Source organism: Budorcas taxicolor, chromosome 5, assembly GCF_023091745.1.
Source record: "Budorcas taxicolor isolate Tak-1 chromosome 5, Takin1.1, whole genome shotgun sequence".
Classification (NCBI taxonomy): Eukaryota; Metazoa; Chordata; class Mammalia; order Artiodactyla; family Bovidae; genus Budorcas; species Budorcas taxicolor.
In genome coordinates this window covers 106661095-106673206 of record NC_068914.1, presented here as the reverse complement: position 1 = coordinate 106673206, position 12112 = coordinate 106661095, and the positions used below count along the sequence as shown (strand labels likewise).

Below are 12112 nucleotides of genomic sequence, written 5' to 3'. Positions count from 1 at the left end.
CTATTTAAGAATGTACAGGACTTTCCTGGTGGCACAGTGGATGGGAATCCACCTGCCAATGCAGGAAACATGGGTTAGATCCCTGATCTGTGAAGAGTCTGCATGCCACTGAGCAACTAAGCCCATGTGCCACAATTCCTGAGCCCTCAGCTCTAGAGTCAAAAGCTGTAACTACCAAGCCCATGAGCTGCAACTACTGAAGGCCGCACACCTAGAGCCCATACTCCACAAAAGAAGCCACCATAAGGAGAGGCCCACGCATGCACTTGCTGCAACTGGAGAAAGCCCGTGCAAACAAACAAAAATTAATAAAATTATATATTAAAGAAAAGGTACAGAGAATCTCCCCACAAGATACACATTAATTACAAAAGGAAAAAACAATAACTTTACAGTGGAGAAACTTTAACCAGGTAATCAATGTTACTATCACTGATGAACCATTATCAACACCCTGGGTATGATGCACGGAGAAGGACACACAGCACCTCTGTAGTGTTACTGCCAAAAATATGTAACCTTGCTCTAGTCAAAAAAAAACATGAGACAAACCCAAACTAAGGAACACTGTGCAAAATAACTGGTGAGTACTCTTCCAAAGGGACCGCAGAAGAAAGCAAGCTGAGGCATTTGCCTAAATTTGAGTAAACTAAGGAAAGGACAATATTATGTAATATGGGAAACAGAATTGAATCTGATCTACAAAAAGGACATTAATGGGAAAGCTGGCGAAATCCAAATAAAGTATCAGTTAACAGTTCTTTTCTTGTTCTTGTTAGTCGCTCAGTCATGTCCGATTCTGTGTGACCCCATGGACTGTCGTCCGCCACGCTCCTCTGTCCGTGGAATTTCCCAGGCTAGAATACTGGAGTAGGTTGCCATTCCCATCTCCAGGGAAAGTAAGTCACAGTACTTAGTCAATGTTAATGTTCTGGCTTTGATAACTGTATTACAGTTATTAAGATGTTAACATTGAGGGAAGCTAAGTAAAGGTATATGCACAGAAACTATACTATTTTCTATACTAAAATTCTGTAAGACTTAAGCATAAAATCATTTCAAAATAAAAACTTAAAAAAAAAAAAAAAAAAGGAATGTACAGAGATGCAAGTACCTGAAGCTGGCTGCGATTCTTTTCAGTAAGGAAATCTACTTGCAGATCATGTAAATAATAAAGAAATGATTTTCCATTCCGGTCACAGAACAAGAGAGACTTATTAACAAATTCCTGTAATATGTCTTCAACTTCTTCCGTTTCCAAGTCCCAGAGGATACATAACACCTAGGAATCATTTTAAGCATTTAATGTGCCACAATGTACAGTGAACCAGGATTGCAGATAAGAGATTAACACACAAAAAAAATCATGTATTTAAATCCCTGAATAATATCTCCATTTGATAAGAAGTTCAAATATGCATCAAGATAAAAAAGAGAAAGTTCTGAAGAAGTCAAATGTTTCTCCAGGTTCATGAAAATCACTGAGAAACAGGCAACTCACCTGAGTTCAACACCAAATCCTTGAAGAAAACTAAGAGTACTGGGATTTCTACATCCTCTACCCTACCTCCTCAGGCACACAGGTTTTATCTTGCTAATATCCTCTGTAACAATATCCTCAGTACTAAGCCAAAGCTTACATGCCACAAATAAGGGGATGACAAAGATTGTTGATCCATCTATTACCTTTGTAGGCACCTTAACATCTTTCTGAATGATGGAAAGATCTGTGTAATAATCTTTGATGTCTTCTCTGAGCATTTCAACACTTATAGACATGGCTTCATCTAGAGCCTCATAGTCATAAGATGAAGATTTTCTTATCCTCTTAAATTGCTTATTCTGAAGTTGCCTGAGGTAGTACTCCCAGCGGTTGGGAAAATCTCGTAAAAGTGCACCAATTAAAGACACTACAAGAGGGGAACCTAAAAAAAAAAAAATCACTGTGTTAATACTGTATCATTTCCAAATTACCACTAAGTTAAGAATCAATCTGTCCTCAAAGAAAGAATTTTTGCTGCATTCTATCCAAAGCCTTAAAATACATAACTCTTGGATTCACTTCAAGTATTTATTCTAAGGAAGTCACTAAAAATAAGAACTATTTCATTTAAGGATGTTAATTACAGCATTGCTCAAAATAGTAAAAAAAATTTTAAATAATAACAGGGAAATGACTGAATAAATTAAAGTATATCACAATATTATGCCACTGGTAAATTTTTTTCAAAAGATTTTAATGACAGAAAAATGCTCAAGATTTGCCATTAAATGGATAAGACTGAAAATTACGGGAACTCCCCTGATGGTCTGATGGTTAGGACTCCATGCTGACTGCCAAGGGCATGGGCTATCTCCCTGCAAAATAATTCAGGGAAATAAGATCCCACAAGTCAGAAGGCATGGCCAGAAAGTAAAAATAAAAGATAAAATCCCATCAAAAAAAAAAATTAAAGCTTGACTCTCACTATATTTTTTATTCTTTGAGAGCAAAGGCCATGTCTTCATCTTACCCCATGCATAACATATGTGTCTTCATTAACTATTATTTTAACTAATGAATGAACAACAAAATATCACTATCCATTTAGGGTACCAGTGCTGCTACTGCTAAGTCGCTTCAGTCGTGTCCGACTCTGTGCAACCCCATAGACAGCAGCCCATCAGGCTCCCCCATCCCTGGGATTCTCCAGGCAAGAACACTGGAGTGGGTTGCCGTTTCCTTCTCCAACGCATGAGAGTGAAAAGTGAAAGTGAAGTTGCTCAGTCGCGTCTGACTCTTCACGACCCCATGGACTGCAGCCTACCAGGCTCCTCCGTCCATGGGATTTTCCAAGCAAGAGTACTGGAGTGGGCTGCCATTGCCTTCTCCACAGAAGAACCTAAATACTAAATATTCTAGTAAAGTTTCTGAATGTCATGTGTTAAATTGTCATGTTCGAGGGCAGACAGAAGAAGCAAGAAGAAACCCGATCTCGCAGCCTCCAAAACAAAAACTACATTATAGAAAGTTAATCAGAATGAAAAAGCAAAAAGTTATGTGCCAGAAGAGACAAGATAAAACCCCAGGAAAACAATGAAATGAAGTGGAAATAGGTAACCTTCTAGAAAAATAACTCACAATAATGATAGTGAAGATGATCCAGGATCTCAGAAACAGAATGGAGAAATCGCAAGAAATGTTTACCAAAGACGCAGAAGAACTAAAGAACAGACATGAACAATACACTAGAATGAATCAATAGCAGAATAACGGAGGCAGAAGAATGGAAAAATTTCCTGGAGGATAGAATGGTGGAAATCACTGCTGCAGAACAGAACATAGAAAAAAAGAGTGGAAAAAAATGAAGAGAACCTGAGAAACCTCTGCGACAACATTAAACACACCAATGTTAGCATTGTAAGGATCCCAGGATAAGAGGGAGTGAGAAAGGACCCAAGAAAATATTTGAAGACATAATAGCTAAAAACTTCTCTAACATTTTGGAAAGGAAATAGTCAACCAAGTCCAGGAACACCAGAGTGTTCCAGGCAGGATGAACCCAAGAAGGAACACACTGATACACACAGCAATCAAAATGATGAAAATTAAAGACAATGATAAGTGTTAAAAGCAACAAGGGAAAAACGCTAAACAACATACAAGGGAACTCCCATCAGGTTATCAGCTGATTTCTCAACAGAAACTACAAGTCAGAAGTGTACAATATATTTAAAGTGATGAAAGGGAAAAAACCTATAACCAAGAATACTCTACCCAGCAAGACTCTTGTTCAGATTTGATGAAGAAATCAAAAGCTTTTCAGACAAGCAAAAGTTAAGAGAATTCAGCACTACCAAACCAGCCTAACAACAAATGCTAGAGGAACTTTTCTAGACAGAAACACAAGAGAAGGAAAAGACCTACACAAAATAAACCCAAAACGATTAAGAAAATGGTAATAGGATCATATATACTGATAATTACTTTAAATGTAAATGGATTAAATGCACCAACCAAAAGACATAGACTGGCTGGGCAGATGAAAATCTGAGCATGTATGCATTGGCACTTACGTCATTCTACATAACCCCCCCAAATTTTATGTAATTATTTTATATTGTTAGGTTAATCATGTTTCCACTATGGCTTGCAGTTGCAATTACCTGTTATTTATCATCTGGCTATTGATTGTCAAAATTGATAAAGAACTTTTACTGTTGCAATTATGTAACTATTATTCACTTAATACCACTGTAACATGATTAGTCAACAGAAAATAACAAAATTCTATTATCACTAAAACTACCATTTAATAGAAAAACCTATAATCACTTTTAAAATTCAGATACATATCAGAATTATGTAGGAATTTTTTGAAAAATACAAATGCCCAGGTATTGCTTTTTTTCGCCAAAGCTCCAGATGTGTTTCTAATGAGAAGTCACATTTAAAAACTGGACTATGTGATGACCTCTTACTTTTACCTAGTTTTTCACTTTTTCTATTTCATATTCAGTGCTCCACTTCACTTAGTTTATGTTTTCCAATTTCATCTTTTTTGTTATAGTCTTCTTAAGCCTTTATCAAGTATAGTAGAAAAGCTTTTGTATACATATATAAATAGTATGCATTAATATATATTTTATAAAAATTATGAATTTTTTCCTAGCTCAAAAATTTGTGACATTTTGATTCCACCTGTTTGACTTGGTATGAATAGAATGCTAGATTTCTAGTTCATAGTCACTCAAAACTTTGCGGTAGTTTCATGTATTTTGGCATGTAGTATTACTGCTAAATATCAACTTCTGCTTTATTGACTATGCTAAAGCCTTTGACTGTGGGGATCACAACAAACTGTGGAAAATTCTTAAAAAGAGATGGGAATACCAAACCACCTTACCTGCCTCTGAGAAACCTGTATGCAGGTCAAGAAGCAACAATTAGAACCAGACATGGAATAGCAGATTGGTTCAAAATTGGGAAGGGAGTACATCAAGGCTATATATTGTCACCCTAATTGTTTAACATGTATGCAGAGTACATCATGCAAAATACTGGGCTTGATGAAGCACAAGCTGGAATCATGATGCCGGGAGAAATATCAATAACCTCAGATATGCAGATGACACCACCCTTATGGCAGAAAGTGAAGAGGAACTAAAGAGCTTCTTGATGAAAGTGAAAGAGGACAGTGAAAAAGCTGGCTTGAAACTCAACACTCAAAAAACGAAAATCATGGCATCCACTCCCATCATTCATGACAAACAGATAGGCAAACAATGGGAACAGTGAGAGACTTTCTTTTCTTGGGCTCCAAAATCACTGCAGCCATGAAATTAAAAGATGATTGCTCTATGGAAGAAAAACTATGACAAACCTAGATAGAATATTAAAAAGAAGAGATGTTATTTTGCCAACAAAGGCCCATAGAGTGAAAGCTATGGCTTTTCCAGTAGTCACGCATGGTCCAACAGAGCTAGACCATGAAGAAGGCTGAGCGCTGAAGAACTGATGCTTTTGAACCGTGGTGTTGGAAAATACTCTCGAGAGTCCTTGGACTGCAAGGAGATCCAACCAGTCCATCCTAAAGGAAATCAATCCTGAATAGTCACTGGAAGGACTGATGCTGAAACTCTAATACTTTGGCCACCTGATGCAAAGAGCTGACATTAGAAAAGACCCTGATGCTGGGAAAGATTGAAGGCAGGAGGAGAAGGGGACAATAGAGGACAAGATGGTTGGATGGCATCACTCAGATCAATGGATCTGAGTTTGAGCAAGCTCTGGGAGTTGGTGATGGAAAGGGAAGCCTGGCAGTGCTGCAGTCCCTGGGGTTGCAAAGAGTTCAGGCACGACTGAGCAACTGAACAACAATTACTGCTAAAAGTCTAGAAAATGCATTATATTAGTGATTTAAAAAACAAAATGAGGCTTGAAAACTTTTAATCCAATTCTGAGAAGATAAAGAATTACCATTGTGGAAAAAAAAACAAAACAGGAAATTAACATGTGACAGTATTATTAACTAAAATACAGATTTTCTTCAAATTTTACAAAATTTTATGCTAATGTCCATCATTTGTTTTCACAGCTTATTCAAGACTCCACACTGTATTTAACTGCACTGAACAGCTTCAGCTGCATGCAACAAATACTGGTAAATTCTCTTTTCATTTTTATCCTGTTAAAAATAATTTTAAATTTTCCTTGCTACAGATTCTTAGATACACCCATCATTTAAATGTAGACATTTAATTACCAAATACGTAGGATTTTTTTTTAATATCTTTGATATTAATTTCTCATTTGGGTATTAATTTCTCATTTAAAAACTTTCTTTTCTGCAATCACCTTCTCTCTGCGTTTTTAGTCTTCTAACTTTATTGAGACTTTCAATACTAAGTCAAAGATCTCTCTTGGTAAATGTCACATTGCACTTGAAGATATGTGGGTTATTTCAAATACCTTTTGATATTGATTTCTAACATAATTCTATAGTGTTGAGAACAGACTCTGTATGATTTCAATATCTTTAGACCATGAAACTGTATACTGTTTTTTATGTCCCTGGGTATATCTCAGTGTCTCTTAGTTTATAGTCTATGGGAACTTGAATAGAATTTGTATCCTATTTTTGTAAAAAAAAAAAAAAAAAAAGTAAATTGTCTTGTTCATTAGCTTATCTTACAAAAGGGTAAATTAATATCTCTATTAACTCCCTCATACACAAAATAAATAATTATACCTTTACATTCTTGTATAATACTGTGAGCTTGTTCTGGCAAATCTGCTTTCTTCATATTAACAAAAAGGGATAAAATTTCAAGTCCTTTTTCTTTTCCTAAACCACTCTCCACAGGCACTACATATTTAGGACCTGCAAAATCACCAAGACATAGTAAGCAATTTGGTATGCCACATATTTAAATGCAATTGAATCATCATAAAAAGAAAATAATACTTACCCATTACTGAATCTGTAACACTCTTATCTCTGGTTGTGAGAAGAATTTGACACTGATTGTCAAAAGCTTTTAACACCCAAGGATCCCAAATATCATCCAAGATCAATAAAGACCTCAATAAGAAAAAAATTGTATTGAGCCACTAATGACATTTATTTTAAACTTCCTTTCAAAAAAAAAAGAAAGAGCATGCCAGTGTGTTTCTTTTTTTTCTAATTTATAAAAATTTTTTAAAAAAGATGTCTATATTGGTTGTTCTTCTCTTTGGTATCCCTTATACAATATACCAATAAGAAAAAGATTTAGAGACTTCCCCTTCCTTCCACCCCAAATCATTTCATATTAAAGTTAAGGGACTTACAAAAAGAGAACTGTGAATACCATGTAAATATTAGAAAGAAGCCTCCTAGCATCTAAAAAGAACTATCTAAATAAGGAGATTTTTCCAATTTTGACTTTAAGCACCCAAACAAAACAAGAATTGGGCTTAGGTTAGCATTAGAAAGCATCACAGAACAATGACAATATGTGACCATTTTTTACCTATAAAATTAGCAATTTCATATGTTCCAACCTAACAGAATGCATCAGCAAATACTATTTTTCACTTGGGCTTTGTTTTCCATCCAAGAAATCAATTTGTTTATGCATAATGACAAAGAACCTCTGTGCTAATTCCTAACTGGTCCCTCCAAAAACTCTTTTATACTCACCAGAACAAATAGAGAAAAAATACAACTAAAACCTGACAGCATAATTATACACTAGCGTTTTTATCTGGCTGGCACACTACTTCTATACACTACAAAAAAAAAGACTCTAGGAATATACACAGGTTGGAAAATTACAAAAGCATAAACCAAAATGATGCTGAGTAACAAAATGACTACCTTTATATAACATGGTCTGATATATCTGAGAGTGGTTACAGTAATTTCCTAAACAGAAATCATTTTTATTTTTACAGAGAAAGAAAGAAGGACTAAGGAGAAGTTACTGAGCAAGAAAAGAGGAAGTGATTAGTGGTGTCAATCCTACTTCTCCATGAAAATAGATACTAGTGACTATCAAGGCAAGGGCAAGATAATGGAGTTATCTAGTAAAGAAATCAGAGAGAGGGGAGTCTGCTCTCTGTAGTGAGTACGATCATAATCACTAGGAGGTTTTTTTCCAAAAATTATTCCCCTTCCCCAATATCCTGATATGAATCCTCTTACCAATTTGGGAATCACTGCCGTACTCCAGCCCGTTACACATGAAAGCATATAGCATCACTAGCTGCATCAGGGCAATAAAAATATTCAGAGCCATTACCTAATTCTCACCCAATTCAACGTTACACTCACAAGGAATGCTTTATTCATCTTTGTACTTGTAGCACTTGACCCAGAACCTGGCACAACACTCACTGTTGGTTAAATGAACAAATGAAAGAAGGGCTGCTAGATCACAGAAACCAAATTGTTGACTAAATCCTTTAACTCTTAAGAAAGGCAACAACTAAGCTTCTGTCTCCCTCTGGTTAATGAAAATTATGGAATAGCTGGTAATACTTCCTGGCACATAATTATAATGGTATTTATTTAAGAAAGTATTGAAATAAAAGAAACTACTAAAGTGTAGGGAAGTAGAAGAGTTACATGTATACCCAAAAACTGAAATAACACAACAGAAGGATCCCATTAAATAAAAATCTTTCCTGACTCCGTCTTTCACAAGTTGCCTACATTTATTCTGCCCTTTGTTCTATGCTAATCTATTAGAAATAATGGTTTCAAGGTAAAACGTTTGCATTTTTCTAATAAAGACCACCTACTTAGGAAATATTTCTTAAGAGCCTACAATGGTACACAAGAGAGGACATGGCAGGTATCATGCAAACGCCAGCAGCAACCACTAGTTTTTTTTAAATACAAGAGAAAGAGCAGAAAAGCAATGATTCTTTTTCAGTCTTCTACCCAAGCGCAAGAAAAGGTTATGATGTTCTCCAGATGTCAGTAGTTAAGTCTCACTGGGACTTCACACATCAACTGAATACAACCATCTGTACCTCGGATGTTTGCGCAGCATCAGAATGCGGAGACGGTCTTTAGCCTCTTCAATATTAAGTGGAAGCCTCTGGGAGAAGCTTTCATCCTGATCCAATCGTGCGCAAAGGTTCTGTAGCTTCATCAGAAGCCCAGATTTGTCCTGTTTCCCAACTGACACCCAATGCACGCCCCCTGGGAAACAATCTGGTGAGGAAAAGGAAAATAAATTTAAGGTCTTTAAACAGGAGTCCCCCTTTGAAAGATTTTACTGATAAGCGGCAGTAAAGATTTGTTCCAATCTTCGATTTCATCACATCTTCAAACTTCTCTTGATTCAGAGTATATATTTTGTTTGTAGGACTATTATTGAGCTTCAGAGCCCAAATCTAAGAAAAGCTGAAGATGTGAATAATCTGAAGTTTGGTGTTAATCTGCTACATATCAGTAAAATCTTACCAAACAAAATTTCAAATCTTTGTCCTGTGTCCTCAATGATTACTGTATAACAGTTTCTCAACAAAAGCACTCTGGACATTTTGGGCCAGATAATTCTTTGTTGTGAGGGAACTGTCTTGAGCACTACAGGATGTTTAGCAGCCTCCCTGGCCTCTATCCACTAGATGCCAGCAGCACTTTCTCCCCCCAGTTATGTCAATCAAAAATGTCTCTGAAGTTTGTCACATATCCTCTGAGGGGGGAAAAAAATCACCTCTGACTGAGAACCACTGATGTGGTTCCTGGGAACACATGACTAGTTCATTATGGTTCTCATATAGAGACTTCAAGTAAGAAGTTAGGCTCAAGTCTGGCTCTACTGCTTACTAGCTATGATACCATTAGCAAATCACTAACTTCAATTTCATATACAATACCAGAATAAGACTGTTTACCCCCTCGGCTCCCCCAACACACCGAGGAGCGAGCCCGGGAACCCACACTGGCGTGCCCTGAGCGGGAGCCCCCCATCAGCTGCCGCCGGACGCGTCAATGCTGGAGCAGAGCAGGGTTCCAAGTCTGTGGAAGACATAACCTTGCACCTGCCTGCCCACCCCTGACCTTGCTAGTCTCTCAGGATCTGAGACGCTGACCTTCACTGATAAGAAAGCTGTGGTACCTATACACAATGGAGTATTACTCAGCCGTTAAAAAGAATTCATTTGAATCAGTTCTGATGAGATGGATGAAACTGGAGCCAACTATACAGAGTGAAGTAAGCCAGAAAGAAAAACACCAATACAGTATACTAACACATATATATGGAATTTAGAAAGATGGCAATGACGACCCTGTATGCAAGACAGCAAAAAAGACACAGATGTGTATAACGGACTTTTGGACTCAGAGGGAGAGGGAGAGGGTGGGATGATTTGGGAGAATGGCATTCTAACATGTATACTATCATGTAAGAATCAAATCGCCAGTCTATGTCTGACGCAGGATACAGCATGCTTGGGGCTGGTGCATGGGGATGACCCAGAGAGATGTTATGGGGAGGGAGGTGGGAGGGGGGTTCATGTTTGGGAACGCATGTAAGAATTAAAGATTTTAAAATTTAAAAAAAAAAAAAAAAAAAAAGACTGTTTACCCCTGCCTATTTCAGTTACTATAAGAAATTAATATATATGTGATTTGGCTATGTTAAAAGGTTATGACAGGATTATTAGTGATATGGATGAGACCACCTTTCATATAATTAAGCTTTGAACTAGTAAGCATTATAATAAGAACAGACATTATTATTACTGGTACTGTCAACTGACATCGTCATCATTTTTGTTAATCAAGCCACGTGTGCTAAGTTGCTACGTCTGACTCTGTGCAACCCTATGGGCCAAAGGCCGCCAGGCTCCACTGTCCATTGGATTTCCCAGGCAAGAACACTGGAGTGGGTTGCCATTTCCTTCTCCAGAGGATCGTCCCAACTCAGGGACCGAACCCATGTCTCCTGCACTGGCAGGTGGATTCTTTACCACTGAGCCACCAAGGAAGCCCAATACAATGATTACACATTTACTAAATAAACTAAGTAAAATTGCCAAAGTATGATCATGAATTTAAACTGAAGTTCAGTCAGGTGATTTTCTTCTGCAAAGAAGACGGAAATAAAGTCTGGATGAAGCAACAGGGAGCACAGAGAAGGCATCAGCTTTCATTCAAGATAAGGAGAGAACTAAAGAGTATGTACTGAGGAGCAACTGACTAATAGGCAATAAAAATCTAGGCCCAAGGCTGAGAGGGGGCTGATGGGACAAACGCTAAGGATATTATGCTATTAATGGATAAGACTCAGAAAACTGTAGTGAACTTGAAAAATAGAATAGATGGAGGTAGGCAGGGTGGAATAGAATTTTATAGTCAAGATTTCAAAAGTGGTATCATTTCTGGTAATGCCAAAGGCCAGGATCCAACCTGTGATCAGTAAATTATATGGCTGAAGGGGGGAGTGAAGAAAATGGTCACTGTAGATACACAAGTCAAGGAACTGAGAGGTCAAGGTTTTGGATGACTCATCCACATAGATATCAAATAAATCACTAAGATCGCCAGCAGTTATAAAATTTATAACTAAGAACTCCAATTATCAGTCAATCAGAGTGCTATAACATAACCGGGAAAGATTAGAAAAATGAACTTCAAAGGACAAAAAATTTAGCTGGAGAAAGGAGTATTAAAGGCCCAGATGAGGCAACAAAGAGCAAAAAAAGCATCCACCCATTTCTTGGTGCTGAAATATGCGAAATAGAAAGGGAAAAGGGTTACCACACCACTGAAAAAGGCTACAGAGAAGGAGGTATCCTCAGGAAAACTGGCCCCATTTCACATATGACAAGGAGGTCTAAGAAGGGTTGATGATATAGAGGAGTTTCCTGACCACAGAGGACAAAGTCTAGAAGGCACAGCAGAGGCTTGGGAATGAGAGGAAAGGACCTAGATCAGAATTTGGCAATGAAATGGGTAGTAACTACATGAGAATCTAAAAGACGACAAACGACCAGAAGAAAGAACTCTACATAATTGAGGTAAGGCAGGGCTGTTAGGCATGGTTTGATTATCAGTGCCTATGTCTTAGATGAAGGTAAACAACAAGTCCCACACTTTGTTTTTTATTTTGGCTGCTCTGGGTCTTCGTT

At 37.3% G+C, this 12112-nt stretch overlaps 1 protein-coding gene across 1 annotated transcript in view; it reads right to left on the bottom strand.

The window, feature by feature from the left end:
* Positions 1–12112, bottom strand: part of APAF1 (apoptotic peptidase activating factor 1) — a 75545-nt gene that overhangs the window by 54326 nt on the left and 9107 nt on the right. The window contains exons 4-8 of the mRNA XM_052640474.1: positions 9002–9185; positions 6952–7064; positions 6732–6863; positions 1687–1925; positions 1115–1282 (exon numbers count right to left, since the gene is read on the bottom strand). Coding sequence (XP_052496434.1) covers positions 1115–1282; positions 1687–1925; positions 6732–6863; positions 6952–7064; positions 9002–9185 — 836 coding nt within the window. The remainder of the gene's footprint in view (positions 1–1114; positions 1283–1686; positions 1926–6731; positions 6864–6951; positions 7065–9001; positions 9186–12112) is intronic.